General features: G+C 41.6%; 1 protein-coding gene and 1 long non-coding RNA gene across 6 annotated transcripts in view; both read left to right on the plus strand.

Annotated features, from left to right (window-relative positions):
• The first annotated feature begins 954 nt into the window (after positions 1-954).
• Positions 955-3,658, plus strand: LOC103098916 (uncharacterized). The gene is made up of 3 exons (XR_466800.2): positions 955-1,447; positions 2,620-2,751; positions 3,565-3,658. It is a non-coding gene; the product is annotated as an uncharacterized LOC103098916 (long non-coding RNA).
• Positions 3,659-15,745: 12,087 nt separating this feature from the next.
• Positions 15,746-17,798, plus strand: part of KHDRBS1 (KH RNA binding domain containing, signal transduction associated 1) — a 33,600-nt gene continuing 31,547 nt past the window's right edge. The window contains exon 1 of one of the 5 annotated variants that reach the window (XM_001365812.5): positions 15,746-16,307. In XM_001365812.5, the coding sequence (XP_001365849.1) occupies positions 15,905-16,307 (403 nt within the window). In that variant the 5' untranslated portion in view covers positions 15,746-15,904. The remainder of the gene's footprint in view (positions 16,308-17,798) is intronic. The other 4 variants (XM_056795270.1, XM_056795272.1, XM_056795271.1 and 1 more) reach the window with 4 other exon arrangements.

The following is a 17,798-nucleotide window of genomic DNA, read 5'->3' on the forward strand; positions in this document are numbered from 1 at the left end:
CCTAGCTATGGGACCCTGGGTAAGTCACTTAATCCCAGTTGCCTAGCCCTTAAGGTAAGGATTTAAAAAATAAAATAAAAGAGATCAGTCTAGCCACATACCCTGTAAAAATAGAGTATATGAGAATCATTTATCACCTAGATAATGACTCGTAGTTGGTCAGCTAGCCCATTGAATAGGGCTGTAGGTATTTTGTACAAGAGATTCATAGGGACAATGAACTGTTGTAATTAACTTGGTGGGAGAAACAGACTGGGTTGCATTTTCTAAAGTTATACAATACTTTTAATGGTCTCAAGCTGCTTGCTACTACAAAAATGTCTATTTTTAGTGGCCATATATTTTTGGTGGAGCAATGTGACTGCAATTATGGAAACCACACTCTCATAAGAACCGAAATGGCAAGGACGATGAATGTAAGTAGATTGCAGCATATTATCATATTATCACTTTTTTTTTTTAAACGCTTACCTTCCATCGTAGCATCAACACTAGGTCTTAGTTCCATGGCAGAAGAGCAGTCAGGGCTAGTTAATTGGAGTTGAGTGAATTGCCTAGGGTATCTGAGGCCAGATTTGAACCAAAGACCTCCTGTCTCCAGGCCTGGCACTCTATCCACTGATGACTTCCAATGGAGAAATGTTAGTTTAAAAAAGATCATGTAATATAACCCAGTGAATATAATAAATATATTATCTATTTACAATAGATAATACATTATTGTAATAATTTAATATGGATTAAAAATATAATAAATAACCCAGTGAAATTGCTTGTCAGCTCTGGAAGGGGAGAGGGAGAGGGGGAGGGAGACAAGAATCGTGTAACCATGGAAAATAAAAAAAAAAGATCATGGAGATTTGATACGACCAGGAAAAACAAGAGGCCTTTCCATGTAGCAAGAATGAGGGACAATAGGTGCATTGGTCAAGTTTTGAACTGGTATCTGTGAAACATTAAAAAACCAAACAAACAAGCAAACAAACAGAAGGCCTGTAGTGATCTCTAAAGAGTGCCTTTGGAAAGACAGAGGTGGAAAAATCCCATAGAAAAGGTTCAGCTCAGTGAAGGAAGTATCAGCCAAAATGAAATACAGACTGGTCAGCAAAGTATCAGGATATAAGAAGCTTAACACCCATAACGGGCTGTGTTTAAGATTGTTTTCAGCACCTAAGGGAGTGCCCAACAACTGGGGGATGACTAAACAAGTTGTGGTATGTGAATGTGGCTGAATACTATTGTGTTGTAAAAAATGATGAAGGAGATGGTTTCCAAGGAACCTGGGAAGACAAAATGGAGTAAGCAAAGCCAGGAGGAGGATTTAAGCAGTAACAGCAATCGTAAGGACAAACAACCTTTAAAGACTTGGGAACTGATTAATTACCCCAATGACCAGACATCATTCCAGAGGACGCCTGATGAATTGTGTTCATTTCTGGAAAGGAAGGTAATGGACTGGGTTAGTTTCTGTTCTCCTCTCCCCATCTCTGGCCTCACTTCAGTCTTGACCCTACAGCTAACCGGTTTAAGTGTGAATTACTGCTGTCTTCCATTGCTGAATGCCTCATTTCTCTGGTTCTTTGCCGATGCCACACACCATGCCAGTCCTCTACCCCGGGTCACACCCACTATTTGCTTCTATTCCTGAACTGCTGGAACTGTGCCAGGAGTGTGCTAGCAAATGTAAACAAGCAGATCTCAAAAAATAAAAAATCTCCAAACCCAAACTAAACATACAACCACACATTTTTGGAAAGGCTACAGGGAACTGATGCTTTTTATTAACCAGTATCAGGGAAAACAGAATTGTAAACCTTTAGGATTAGTGCATGGAAAAAACATTATTTTTATTTGTATTATTTTTTTCCTTTTTATTGTCATGAAAAACACACTTATATATTGGTCATTGTTGTAAGAGAAACTCAAATGTAACCAAAACCCCCAAATAAAACTAAAAATATACTGATGTGAAAGACAACTCCAATAGTTCTTTCTCTGGAGGTGGATAGCTTTCCCTGTCATAAGTCTTTTAGGATTGTCCCAGATCAATGAATTGCTGAGAGTGGTCACATTTTCACAGATAATCATCATCCAATATTGCTATTATTGTATATAGTGTTCTCCCAGAGGAATAGAATTTTTTTAACCCTTACCTTCTGTCTTAGAATCAATATTGAATATTGGTTCTAAGACAGAGAAGCAGTAAGGGTAGGCAATGGGGGTTAAGTGACTTGCCCAGGGTCACACAGCAGGAAGTGTCTGAGGCCATATTTGAACCCAGGACCTCCCATCTCTGGGCCTGACTCTCAATTCACTGAGCCATCCAGCTGCCTTCCCTCCCCCCCAATATAATTTTTAAAAAATAAAAATAAAGATTTTCAGCATTATTATTTAGCCTCTATATAGGAGTGTGCCTGGCCACATGCTAGGCATTTGTGAATATAAGTTCTGGTCTTTGCCCAACCTCCTGTTCTACTTTAAAGCTTTAGAAAAATTAGTTTCTTTGGATGTCAGTTTCACAAAACACAAATTGTAATAATTATTTAATACTTGTAACTTTTTAGAGCAAGAAGCAACTCTGACATTATTTGATCTATTTCCTTTTCTTGACCTTCTTAGATAGAGGAGATCCTTGAGAGAAGAACATTTGAAAAGATTCCTCCATATCACACTGATGGTTAGCATCCCTTAGAAACCCTTCAGAATGGCAAAGTTGGGGAGTGGAAAAGGAAAATGAGAAATGCTGAAGAGGTGAGAAAATAGGCATAATAATATAATAATAATAAAACACTGTTGTTGGACATGTAAACTGGTCTACCTATTCTGGAAAGCAATTTGGAACTATGTTCAAAAACCTATTAACAATATGTATGCCCTATATCCCCGTGATGCCACTACTATACCACAAAGAGATCATGGAAAAAAGGAAAGGACTCATATGTACAAAAATACTTTTAGTGTGATGGTAATAAATTGGATGTCTATCCATTAGGGGAATGGCTGAACAAGTTACAGTGTATGGATATAATGGAATATTATTGTGCTATAAGAAATAAAGGGGGGAGCAGCTGGGTAGCTCAGTGGATTGAGAGCCAGGCCTAGAGATGGGAGGTCCTGGGTCCAAGCTTTGTGACCCTGGGCAAGTCACTTGACCCCCATTGCCTAGCCCTTACCATTCTTCTGCCTTGGAGCCAGTACACAGTATTGACTCCAAGATGGAAGGTAAGGGTTAAAAAAAAAAAAGAAAGAAAGGGGCTGATTTAAGAGAAACCTAGGAAGATTTGTATGAACTGATTCAGAATAAAGTGAGTAGAACTAAGTTTAATAACAAACAACTTTGGAAAATTAGGAAATCTGATCAATGCAATGACCAGCCTTGATTCGAGAGGATTCATAATGAAACATGCCTCTCATCTCTAGATAGAGTAGTGACAGATTCAAAACTGTAGACTGAGACATTATTTTTGGACCTGGTTTAGAGAGGAAGGAACAGGAGGATTTGTTTTGCTTGGTTATATAGGTTTCTAATCAGAGTTTTGTTTTTCTTGCTTTCTCAATATATAGAGGGAAGAAGAGAGATGGAGAGAAAGTGTGTTGAATAAAAAAAATGTTTTAAGGAGAAAAGAAGGAAAATATAGAGCTAATGGAAAAAATAAAACACATGAAAAACACATCACTCACCACTGTCCTGTTTGCTTCTAGAGTTGTCCCAAAGGTGCTTTCAATGAGCCTACAGATAAGCTTACCTAAGTCAGCATTTATATAGCACTTTAAGATTTGCAAAGCACTTTACAAATCCCTCATCTGATTTTTTAAATTTCAAAATTACCTCTTAATATATGCACATAGTTTCTCTATACAGCTTATACAAATATAAGTTCATCATATATATACACATATTTTTATACAAACATGCACAACAGCATTTTGTAATGTTCACAAGGCATCTGAAGGGAAAACATAGACCAGATAGCCATAAGAGAAATTCTGGACTTCCTGCCCTGATTTCCCTTTGAAGCATCTCATTTAATCTTCACAGTCTTGAGAGGTATTATTATCACTTGAGAGATTTATTATTACCATTTTACAGATAAAGAAACTGAGGCAGTCAGCGATTTGATGACTAGCCAAGGATCACAAATATAATCTCTTTTGATCTTCACAACCCTGGGAGGTATTATAACTTGTAAAATGATTTATATAGATGGGTGATTGCCATCCCCTCAAACTATTATTCTCTAGCTTTCCTTCCTTTCACCAATAAGCTCCTAGAATGAGTCATCTCTGCAGCCTGCCTGTACTTCATAGACTCCTATCTCTATCTCTTGAAATCTGGTTTCTAGCCTCTCAACTCTATTGAATCTGCTCTCTCAAAGGTTACCAAATGATCTATTAATTGCTAAACCTGCCTTGTGACCTTTCTTCAGTACTGTAAAGTTAACCATCTATGTCTTCATTGAAACAGTCTCTCCCCATCATTCATAATTGTGACCCTGCTCACCTTGATTTTCTTCCTACCTGTCTGAACATTCCATTCATCTCTTTCCTGGATGTCCTCCAAGGCTCTACAATGTGTTCTCTTCTAACTAATCTCAGCCTTGAGGATCTCATGTGCTCCCTACAGATCCAATTATTTTCTCTATGCAGGCTATTACCAAATCTATACAATAATAATAACACAGTGGTGCTTCTGAGTTTCTCTGAAAGGCAGGAGGGTGTGAAGAGCATTATCCCAATTTTATATATGAAGAAACTGAAGCTATAGCAATAGGTTGTGGCATTTAAAAGAGTTGAGGTCTGTAAGCTGTGGTGATTAAAAGAGTAGATGCCATAAACTGTAAGAGTTAAAATGGTTGAGGTTGTAAACTGTAGTGAGTAAAATAGTGGAAGATATAAATTATTGTAGATATAAGAGTGGGTGAGTAAATTTGTGACCACAGAAAATATGTTTTCACTACAGTGTCTTGTTTTAAATCAAAATATAAGGTGGTCACCAGGGAAATATTCCCAATTATTCAAATACCCAAGTCAACTTGGTTTTATAGAGAACTTAATTAATAATACAATGAGGAATTCAAGAAAAGAGAGAAAGAGAGAAAAAGGAAATAAGTATGAAGGGCCTTAAGCCAACATGGCCTAGACCTGAGTCTTAAGAGAGAGAGATCAGTCAGTAAGTCTTTTATCACTCACCACAAGTTCTGTCTAAGCAAGGATTCTAGTGACAGAGTCTCCTCAGAGAGAGTTCCAGCCAGAGACTGTTTCAAAGGGCCTCTCTCAAGAGCCTCCAGAGGGACAGAATCCCCTCAGAGGAGCTCCAGTGAGACCTCCTTAGAGATTGTCCTCCAAGAGCTTCCCTTCTCCAGAGTCTCTCTCAAGAGATTCTCCAAAAGGATTCTGCTTTTTCTTATATAGGGGGTTTTCTCCTATGTCACCTCCCTTAAGTTCTTCCATCTACCAATCACAGTAGACATTTTCCAAAGGACAGCCCATTCTGAATTCACAGCTGGGTGGACTAATCCCTTTAGTAAGTTTGAATCAGAAAAAACTTCTGAATAAGTTTTCACCTCTTTGCTCCTGGCAAGTTCACAAGTTGCCTAACCTTTAATAGGTACTTAGCACCCCATTGTATTACTTCTAAAAATAGGCATGGCTTAAAGAACTTTTTGTCTCACTATAAGTATGGGCCCAAGTACCCTCATTGTTTAGCAAGGAGTTTTTCCCCCTAAAGCAGTCTTAAGTATGGGTGGAGGAGAGGTCCTCCCATTTCTGATCCAAGTAGAGTTCTCACTGTCAAAATGGGGAATGTTCCCAGTAGGGAATTGTTCCAATGAAGAATTCCCCAATGTGGAAATTTTTAACATTCACAAGTCTGAGAAATTTCAAGATTCACAAGGTAGCATTTATATAGTGCTTTAAAGTTTGCAAAATGCTACAAATATGCCATTTGATCTTCACAGCAATACTGTGAAATAGGTGCTATTATTATTCTGATTTTATAAATGAGGAAACTGAGGCAGACAAAGGGTCAGTGATTTGATTTGCCCAGGTTGATGTGATTAATAAGTGCCTAAGCCAGGACTCAAATTTGCCTGGTTCTAAATCCAATGCTCTATCCAATATGCTGGGATGCTCTTCAACACTAATCTCTTCCATCCTTGAGACCCACATCTCCAAATGCCTGCTGGACCTCTCCACCTGAGTGTCCTTCCTGGTGGCACCACCAACCCAACATGACTAAAGCTGAACTTACCACTTTGTCTCCTACATCATTCATCCTTTCTTCTTCCAGACATTTCTCTCTATCTGTCTCTGACTGTCTATCTCTCAAAATCCTTATCTTCTTTCTTAGTATCAATACAGTGTATTGAGACCCAAGCCTAGAGACGCAAGGTCCTGGGTTCAAATTTGATCTTAGACACATCCTAGCTTAGACATAATATGCATTATTGATTCTAAGACAGAAGGTAAGGTGGGTTTTTTTTAAGTCAATAACAATTCCATCTCCAGATCTGTTCTCTATTCATTGAGCCATCTAGTTGCTCCAACAAATGTTCATATTTATCTTGAGAGCACTACTGGGAGGAAGACACTACAGGGAGAGGGTCATTTAGATGGCAGTTCCCAGATTTACAACTCCCTATTCTTCTGATTTTTCTCTCTCCTTACCAACACCCCACTCCATCCAATCTATGGTCAACTCTTATTGATTCTACTTCTGCAACACTATTTGCATTCATCCCCTTCTCTCCACCCCCAGAGCCATTTCTTCCTTCCTTCAGTTCTTCATAACCTCTTCTCTGGACTTACTGAAATATCTTCTTGAATGATCTCCCTGTCTCCACTCTCCTCTTTCAATCCATCCTTTACACAGCTGCCTAAATGATCTTCCCAAGACATCTGACCACATCACTTGCCTTCTCACAGATCTTCCGTGGTCTTTATTCTCTCTAGGACAAATACAGACTCCTTAGGCCAACCTACCATGCTAGCTTTAGTTCATATTGTGTTGTTCAGTCGTGTCTGACTCTTCATGACCCTATTTGGGGTTTTCTTGGCAATTGGAGTGCTTTGCCGTTTCCTTCTCTGGCTTATGACAGGTGAGGAAATTGAGGCCAACAAGATCAAGTGAGTTGCCCAGGATCTCACAGCTAGTAAGTGTCTAGGGCTAGGCTTGAACGCAAGAAGTGAGTCTTCCTGATTCCAGACCCAGGACTCTATTCACTGTGGCACCTAACTGTTAAATTGATCTGAATCAAACTCTAAGCAAGTTCAGGCTGCACTTGGGAGTTCTGTGGGCCAGGTCTTATGACACTTATGCTTTAAATTAATCTTCCTCACCACATCCCAGCTAATATTTCACATTACTCCCTTTCATTCTCTGGACCAGTCAATCTGGGCTACTACTTGTTTTCACCAACCCAAATATTACATTTCTTGCTTGCATTCATATGAGCTGTCCCTCATCCCCTGGAATGAACTCTTACTATCTGTACCTTTTAGGAACCTTCTCTTCTTCAAGACTTAGCTCAGATGTTACTTCCTGTATGACGTCTTCCCTATTCTCCAACCTCTTCCTCCATCTCCATCTCTGCCTCTTGACTTCATATTTTCTTAGAACATGTTGCCTGAGCTCTTTTTGTGGTAGCAAAGATTTGGAAATGGGGGGATGTCCATCAATTGGGGAATGGCTGAATAAATTGTGGTATATGATTGTAATGGAATACTCTTGTGGTTTAAGAAATAACAAACAAGATGATTTCAAAAAAACCTGGAAAGATTTACATGAACTGATGCAAAGTGAAGTGAGCAGAACCAGGAGGACATTATACACAGTAACAGCAATATTGCATGATGAATATCTATGAATGAAAACTATTCTCAGCAAATCAGTGATCTAAGATAAACACAAAGGATTTATGATAAAAAAAAATGCTATCTGCCTCCAGAGAAAGAACTAAAAGAGTCTGAATCCAGACCCAAACATATATTTCACTTCATTTTTTTTTTTGGTCAAGTCTCTTTCACAAATTGCCTAATATGTAAAAATATTTTATATGATTGCACAGGGAAGAGGAAGAGGGAGGGAGGGAAAGAATTTGGAACTCAAGAAAAAAAAAGAATGTTAAAAATTGTTTTCACATATAATTGGGAAAAAATAAAATATTTTTTTAAAGAAAATGTATAGTGTCTGATTTTCCCCCTTGGTCAAGCTTGAATTCCCTATCTTGTGTTATAATTATCTGTATATTTATTCTCTTCTTGTAGAGTACAGGAATTATTTCATGTTTATGTTTCAATCCCCATTGCCTAACAGAATGTTTTGCACCTAGTAATAGCTTAAAGAAATTTGCTCAATGAAAGCTTGAATTTGATAGCCAACCTCCAAAAGGATAATAATCCTGGGTCCACACAAACCAGAAATATCACACACACACACACACACACACACACACACACACACACACACACACACACTCCTGATCCACTCTTCTATTAAAGTTTTATTAGCCTCAGGTAAAGCTCCAAGGACCCACATCCAGGCATCTCATTACATAGCAAGGACACTTCAGTCCTATGTGACACCAGCAAAGGCAAGCTTTTCCAAGGGCAGCAGCATAAATCAGATGCTAAGACAGATATATTTCCGGTTTCTCTCTTCTATCCAAGTCCTACTGCTAGCTGTTCTTTCTGTTAACATTCAACAAGTAATCTTTTGTTGTTAGTGTGGACATTTGTCAGAGGGAGAACCACCCCATCTTGGAATTTCTGATGAAGAAAAAAGTCAAATACAGTCTGACCCACATCCTATATATAACTGATTCATCTATAATAATTGTCATAGATGAAACTGTTGCCCACAATAACTTGGATATAACATTTACAATGGACTCATAAAAATTCAAGAGCAACATTTTTAGGAGACTTCATCATGCCAAATATTTATAATCTCCAGATTCTGGAGTGCATTGTAAGTACTTAATAAAATTCTTTTTTCATTCATTCATTCATTCATTCATTCATTCATACGAGGTAAAATGCAAAGCTTTCAAAATATAGAAACTAAAAAGAATATAAAAAGGCAGTTTTCAGAGGAAGAAATCCAAGCAACCAATAGCCAAATAAAAAAATGTTCTAAATTACTAATAATTAGAGAAATGCACATTAAAACAAACCTGAGATTCTACCTCAAACACCTCAGATTGCCAAGGTTAGGGTCAGGGGGAGAAAAAATAAGAAATGCTGGAGAAGCTGTGGGAAAATAGGTATAATAAATAATAAAATAATAAAACACTGTTGGTGGAGCTGTAAATTGGTCTACCTATTCTGGAAAGCAATTTGGAACTCTACTCAAAAAACTATTACAACGTGCAATCCCTTTATCACAGTGATACCACTACTATACCACAAAGAGATCATACAAAGAAGAAAACAGCCCATATGTACAAAAATAATTCTGGCCCTTTTTGTGATAATAAGATATTAGATGTCTATCCATTAGGGCAGGGGTCCCCAAACTTTTTACACAGAGGGCCAGTTCACTTTCCCTCAAACTGTTGGAGGGCCGGACTATAAAAGAAACTATGAACAAATCTGTATACCGCTGTCTGGGATAGCAGAGGCTGCAGTGCTGGCTGTGATGGGCCTATCACACCTTGCACAGGCCCATCACTGCCACCACTATACCGGGCAGCAGTATACACAGTGCGGAATCCCCTCCCCCAGATTGTAGCTCACCATGCTGAGATCTTCCATTGTGCAGCCACATAATCCTTTGTGTGGCGCCTCGTTCTCCTTCAGTTACTCTCAGAACAAGGCGCCAGGCAAAGTATTATGTCACCGGAAGTAGCACTGTACGTGAGCAATGTTGCGCTTTGCAGAACCACCACATACAGTGCTCCTCTCAATGACCACCAATGAAAGAGGTGCCCCTTCCGAAAGTGTGGTAGGGGCCGGATAAATGATCTCAGGGGGCCACATGTAGCCTGAGGGCTGTAGTTTGGGGACCCCTGCATGAGGGGAATGGTTGAACAAGTTAGGGTATATAGATGTGATAGAATATTATTGTGCTATAAGCAATAAGGAATGGAATGATTTAAGAAGAATCTAGAAAGACTTGTATGAACTGATTCATAGTGAACTAGGATATATATATCTGTGTGTGTTTATATATGTGTACATATATACATATATACATATATATATATATATATATATATATATATATATATAAACAATTTGAGGAAATAGCTAGTGCAAGTGGCATAGGGGAAGTCAGGTAGAATCATGAAATTATAGAATTGGAAGGAGCTATATAAATCATGAGGTCTAACAGACACTAGACAAAAATCTTTTTTTACAACATACCCAATAAGAGACCATCCAGCCTTTACTTTTGTTGTTGTTGTTTGTTTATTTAATTAATTTAGAATATTTTTCCATGGTTGCATGATTCATGTTCTTTCCCCTCTCCTCCCTAACCCTAACCCTCCCATAGCCAACGATCAATTCCCCTGGGTTTTACATGTGTCATTGATCAAGACCTATTTCCATATTATTATTATTTGCACTAGGGTGATCACTTAGAGTCTATATCCCCAATCATATCCCCATCAACCCATGTGATCAAGCAGTTGTTTTTCTTGTGTTTTTATTCCCATATTTTTGTCTCTGGATATGGATATTGTTATTTCTCAAAAGTTCCTCAGAATTATCCTGGATCATTGCATTGTTACTACTAGAGAAGTCCATTATGTTCGATTGTGCCACAGTGTATCAGTCTCTGTGTACAATGTTCTCCTGGTTCTGCTCCTTTCACTCTGCATCAATTCCTGGAGGTCATTCCAGTTCACATGGAATCCCTCCATTTCATTATTCCTTTGAGCACAATAGTATTCCATCATCAACATATACCACAATTTGTTCAGCCATTCCTCAACTGAAGGACATCCCCTAATTTTCCAATTTTTTGCTACCACAAAGAGCACAGCTATGAATATTTTTTCATAAGTCTTTCCCCTTATTATCTCTTTGGGGTATAAACCCACCAATGGGATCATCCAGCCTTTACTTGAAGACCTCTAGTGAGGAGCCCATTTTCTCTCAAGGAAACCCATTCTACTTTTGGATAATTTTAATTGTCAGGAAGTTTTTCCTTTGTACTGGATTTGTTTTTTGCAATTTCAATCAATTGCTCTTAGAGGTGGGCTCAGTGGCTAGTGTGTTAATAGTGAGAGTGTTAAACTTGGAGTCAGGAAGACCAGATTCTGGCTTCAGACACTTATATTCCCATATGACCCTGAACAAATCTTTGATCCACTGCCTGCCTCAATTTTCTCATCTATAAAAATGAGAATGGGGGGCAGCTGGGTGGCTCAGTGGATTGAGAGTCGGGCCTAGAGACGGGAGGTCCTGGGTTCAAATCTGACCTCAGACACTTCCAAGCAGTATGACCCTGGGCAAGTCACTTAACCCTCATTGCTTAGCCCTTACCACTCTTCTGACTTGGAGCCAATATACATATTGACTCCAAGACCGAATGTAAGAGTTTAAAAAAAATGAGAATGATAGTGCCTATCTCCCAAGGTTATCGTAAAGATAAAATGAAATATTTGTAAAATACTTTACAAACATTAAAGCCCTATATAAATGCCAGCTATTATTATTATTATTAGTTCTGGGGACAAGCAGAAAAAAAAGTCTAATTTCATAGGACAGTCCTTAAAATATTGAAAGATAGGGATCATGTATCCCCATAATCTTTACTATCCTTATTGTCTTTCTCTGGAGTCTCTCCAATTTATTAATGTCCTTTGTAAAATTGAATATAACACTTTGGATGGGAGATGATCAGGTTAGAGTACTATGGGACCATAAATCCCTTTTGTCCTAATTATTATATCAGTTCTAATATAGCTTCTGAGACTTTTAAAGATCATCAGTCATATCTATTACATTTTTTAGTTTGACTAAAAACTGGTAGGCCTAAAAACATGGGCCTAGTAACATGAGTCCTGTTATTTTTATTTTGACTTTTCCTCTCCATAGATCTTTCTGTCAGAGAAGAAAAGGAGCAAAATCTGAATTGAGTAGTTCTGCCTGCTCTCTGTTGTCAACATCATCCTATCCACTCCTCCAAGCAAGGATATGATCCTGTCTTTGGATAATAATGATTTTTAGGGGGGGGGTAATAATGAGTTGATACCTAAGATGAGTAAATAGACTGTAAGAAAGTACCTATCTGCTTAAATCTACTAAAACTGAATGTATCCCAGGCTTCTCAAAAAACTGGCAGTTGTGATTGTTTAGCCATTCTGTGATCTTTGAAAGATTATGAAGAATGGGAAACATGCTAGAGGCCTGGAGATTTGTGAATAACTCCTTGATTTTCAAAAAGGGAAGAGAATGTCCAGTTTGGAAACTATGGGTCAGTGCCCTTAATTTCAATTCCTGGCTAAATTCCAGAACATATTAAAAGGATGGTTTGTGAACATCTAGAAAAAGGAAGTAATGATCATAAAGTCAGAATGGCTTTATCAAGAACAGGTCAAGCCAGTCTAACTTTACTTTTTTACCACCACCACCACCACCACCACCACCACCACCCTTGACAGAGTTACTAGACAGGTAAATCAGGAGAGCTGTAGACAAAAAATACTTAGATTTTAGCAGAATGTCGTATGTTTCGTGGTATTCTGATGGTCAAAATTGAATAATATTGGCTAGATGACAGTACAATTTTATAGACCAATACCTGTTGGCTAGACCTAAAGAGCATCCATTAATGGGTCAATTTCAATTTATATAAAAGGTCTGCAGTGGTGTTTTGCAGAATTCTGTGCTTAACCCTCTGCTGTTTTAACATTTCCATTCAAGATAAATACAGAGCTGGTATACTTATCAAAATTGCAGATAGCAAAAAGCTGGGAGGGATAATTAAGACACTCAATGGTAAGATTAAAAAAGATCTTGCCAGGCTAGAACCAGCCTCATCTCATAAAATGAAATAGGGATAAAGTCATATGTTTGGGTTAAAAAAAATCAACTTCACAAATACAGCATGGGAGAAGACATGGTTGGACACTCTATTTGAAAAAAGTATGGGAGTTTCATTGAACTGAAAGTTCAATACAAGTTAATAAAACGATGATATTGCATCCAAGAACACTATGTAATCTTGGGCTCCATTTAGAGAAGGGTAATGCCCAGAACTAGGAAGGCAATAGCACTTCTGTAATTGATCTTGATAAATCACATCTAGAATACTTCAGTTCTAGATACCCCATTTTAGGTGATAAGTTGGACACATCCTGAGGATGGCCATCAGGATAGCAAAGGGCCATTTCATGAGGGTCAGTTTTAAGAAATAGGGATTTGTTAGCCTAAGAAAGAGAAGTTCTAAGATAGCTATAACAGCTATTTTGCAACATTTGAAGGCTTTACTGGATCATAGTTTTACAGTTGGAAATAATTTTTTTCCGTCAAAGATATTGCATTTCCCCAATTACTTGTAATAACAATTTTCAACACACACTTTTTGATATTAAAAGATCCTAATTATCTCTCTCCTTCCCTTCCCTTCCCCCTCCTGGAGATGGTAAGCAATTTGATTTAGATTGCATTTGTATTATCATGCAAAACATACTTCCACATGAGACATTGCTGTAAGAGAATACTTACATAAAACTAAAACCTCCCAAACAAAACTGTAAATAAATTAATGTGAAAGAGTATGTTTTGATCTGTGTCTGATTCCAACAGTCCTTTCTCTGAAGGTGGATAGCATTTTTTATCATAAGTCCTTCAAAACTGTCCCAGATCATTCTCTTGCTGAGTTTAGCTAAGTTTTTCACAGTTGGTCATTCCACAATATTACTGTAACTGTGTACAATGTTGTCCATGTTCTGCTTATTTCACTCTGCATCTATTCATGTAGCTCTTCCCAGCTCTTTCTGAAATCATCCTGCTTATCATTTCTTATAGCACAATAGTATTCCATCACCAATATATACCACAATTTGTTCAACCCTTCTTCAATTGATGGACATTCCATCAATTTCTAATTTTTAGCCACCACAAAAAGCAGCTATAAATATATTTTTATAAGTAGGTGCTTTCCCTTTTTAAAAATGATCTTTTTGGTATATAGACCTAGAAGTGGTATAATAGGATCAATAGCCTTTTGGGCATAGTTCCAAATTGCCCTTCAGAATGGTTGGCTCAGTCCACAACTCCACCAACAACGCATTAGTGATCCAATTGGAAATCACTTTAAACATAAATTAGTCCAACCCTTTTATTTTGTAAATGAGGATATTGAGGACTTAAGATGTGATTTATCTAAGGAGTTCAAAGCCAGGATTTAAAACTAGACCCACTGATTTCAAATTCAACCCTCTTAATATTTGTGTAACTGAATGTAAACACGATATTAAATATGCTTTTAATGATATTTGCCTCTTCCATGTTGCCACTCCCCCAAATCTGAAAAGTAGATGAGATCCCTCAAGAGGATGACCACAGCTTTCCTTCCCCAAGTCCCTTGTTTCCTCATTAGTAATTAAAAATACTTTCTAATACTGCCCATTAGCTTTTAGGAAGCTCTCATCTTTCAATGGGTTGGGTTAACTAGTGTGATGGGTTTTAGGGCTATCTGTAATTCTATGTTGATATAGTAGGGGAAAAAAGTTTCAGTGCCCCCCCCCCCCAAGCTCCACCATCACCTCTGGGAAAGCCCCTTTCTCAGGGCTCGTGCAGAAACTAGGGCAAAGAGTTTGTTCCTGCTCTCTTCCATCTCTTGGCTTCATGTCACAACTAAAATCTCACCTTCTATAAGAAGCCTTTCCCAGTTCTCTTTAACCCGAGTGCCTTCCTTCTTGTTATTTCCTATTTGTCCTATAAATATCTCATTTGTTCCGAGTTGTTCGCAAGCGTTCTCCCTCATTAAGACTGTGAACTCCTTGAGGGCAGCAACTGTATTCTTGGTTTTTATCTTTATTCTTTTAGGGTTTGGGCAGTCTTTGTATTCCCCCAGAGGTACCTAGCACAAGGCAGGCTTTTAATAGATGTTTAATTTGCCTTGCTGAGCTTGAGCAAGAAGCAGCCGACTAGGTCTCCAGCCAGCTAGTGCATATTAGAATGGAGCCTGTGGGGAGTCAGTTATATCTCCCTCACCTTTTCCTAAAGCCTCATTTCTTACTCGGTCCCTACTTTCCCTCCAAGGTCCTTTTCAATCTCCTCCTTCTCTCCGAATCTCTTCCCCTCCCCCTCCCCGCAGGGCCTTAATCCCCCTCCTCTTTAGGAACCTCTCACTTTCCCCCCCGTCCCTCCCCTATTTCCCTTCCCCCTGGGACAGTTAGAAGGGGCGGGGCTCGGAGCTGTGGTTAATGGAGCTCTCCCAGAGCCCGCGGGGCAGCGTTCAGACAAAGACATTCCACAGCCCCCGCCCCGGCCCTCTGCCCGCCCGCAGGGGGTGGAGACACGTGTCCCCGCTACAACCTGGTCACATGGTAGAGGGCATTAGGGAGAGCTAGCGCGTGCGTATTGGCCCGAGGCGGGCTCGACTGGCGCTCCTCGGCGGGCTAGTCTGTGGAGACCGTCGGCGTGAGGGGCGGGGACTTAACTAGGTGCGCGCCTGCGGCGGTGCGCAGGCGCCGTGGCAGAGTCGGGGACTTTGTTCTCGGCGCCGGGAGCAGGGCGGCGCCGGTGGCGGGCCGCGCGTGCGCAGCTGCTCACTTCCGGTGATCTCTTTCGCTCTCTCGCTGAGTCGCTCTCTCGCTGGGTCGCTCTGGTCCGCTCCGGTCGCCTCCGCGCCCGCTCTCCCGCCTCCGTCAACCGCCGCCTCTGCGCGGGCCTCCGCCGCCGCCGCGCTCCGTCCCTCAGCCGCCCTCCCGCCCGCTCCGCACTCATGCAGCGCCGGGACGACCCCGTCGCGCGGCTGTGCCGGCCCCTGGGCCGCGGCGGCGCCGTGGATCCCTCAGGCGCCCACCCGCCGCCGCGCCAGGCGCCGTCCCGGCAGCCGCTGCCCTCTCACCGGCCCCGGGGCGGCGGCGGAGGCCCTCGCGGAGGTGGCGGAGGCTCTCGGGCCGCGCCGGCCACACAGCCGCCGCCGTTGCTGCCACCCTCGGCCACTGGCGGGGGCCCCGAGGTGGGCGGGGGTGGCCCGGCGCCGGCCCCGACCCCTCTGCTGCCGCCCTCCGCCACGGCCGCCGCCAAAATGGAGCCTGAGAACAAGTACCTGCCCGAGCTCATGGCGGAGAAGGATTCGCTCGACCCGTCCTTCACCCACGCCATGCAGCTGCTGGCCGCAGGTGAGTCGGCCCCCAGCGGCGGCGAGCTCGGAGGGAGTCGGGGCCCAGGCGGGGGCGGGAGGTTTGGGATCCCGGCCTTCCCGCGGCTCTAACGGAAGGGGTCCTGGGTGGCTGCCGCGGGGAGGCCTGCGGCTTCCTTGCTGAATCGCTCCTCAGTCTAAGAATCTCCCCTCCCCCCCCCCCCCCCCCGGAGAAGTGGCCTCGGGGAAATGTCGGTATTAGGCCCTGAGGCGTAAAAGGGAAACCGAGGTCTCAGTGAACGAGATGCCCTAGGTCTCTCTTCCGAGCCTCAGTTTCCTCGTCCGTTAAGCTGGGGGTGGGGTTGTAGTGAGCTAGATGGCCCTAGGACCTCAGTTTCCCCCTCGGCAAAGTGGGAGGGGTGAAGGTCTCAGAGAAGATCCCCGCTGTTGGCTGGTGCCAGGCGCCTCGAAAGCGCTACCTAAACGCTCGTTGACGCACTGCCTGGCGGCTGGAGACAGCTCAGGAGCCCGGACTAGGGCCGTCTGGCCCCTGTCGCTGGCCCGCCGCGGTGGGTGAACGGGCCTTCAAGCGTTCCAGGGCAGGGGGCCGATCCAAGCGCACTTTCATCCCCGGGAGGGAACAAGGCTGTCTGAAGGTGGGAGGGGCAGGGGGCGGGGTGGGGGCGGTCTAGGGGCGCCTGCACCCGGATGGGGGGGGAGGCGGGTGCCGATTTGGACCACTTCGGATAAATTGCTGAAGTAGGATTGGGAGTCGGAGGCTCGGGGGTCGGGTTTCCTACGCCGGTAGAACGGTTGATTAATGCCGAGGGGCTAAGGAGCCTGGGCTTTCTCTCGGTTCCGCTGCACTCCTCGGTTGTTTAACGGCATGGGATCTTCTTGTTCTCCACTCGAGAATCAGTGAACGGCGACAGCCCCGGGGGGATTGAAAGGGCGGGGGAGGGGGTGCTGGGCGTTCTTTATTCCTTTTTCCAAGAGGAACCAGGATGGAGAGAAGTTGCTTACCAGCTTCTCACTGAACGATTATGTTGTCGCGGTGTGTGTTTTCTTGGTTGGAGAGCTGACTAGAGAATGGAAATGCCAGTCTTTGTTCTGTGTATCCTAAATACTCTCCTTTCCCAGATCAGCACCATCCAATCATCTGGTAGCTCTGATTTCTCCATATCGCCACAGCCCATCTGCTTGGTATTAGCTTCTAGTTGTGGTGATCTTTTCCTAAGTGTTTCTTAAGATAAATATAATTATTGAGTACATTAAAATCTTGAACTTTCAGAATTGAAACATTGATTTATTTGGCAATCGTAAGGATCCCAAGGAGACTTGGAAGAGATTTGTCTTTCTTTGTTCTCTATCTTGAAAGAGATTCTGACTTTAAAACCAAAACCTGTGGTTGTCAAAATCCAAATAATTGAAGTTTTATATCTTACTTGATATAAGAAAAAAACATTTTTGGATCCAACATTGTGTTAGTGCTAATTCTGGGATGTGTGATAGTTATTAGATTCTTTTGGAA

Source organism: Monodelphis domestica, chromosome 4 (genome assembly GCF_027887165.1).
Source record: "Monodelphis domestica isolate mMonDom1 chromosome 4, mMonDom1.pri, whole genome shotgun sequence".
Taxonomy (NCBI): Eukaryota; Metazoa; Chordata; class Mammalia; order Didelphimorphia; family Didelphidae; genus Monodelphis; species Monodelphis domestica.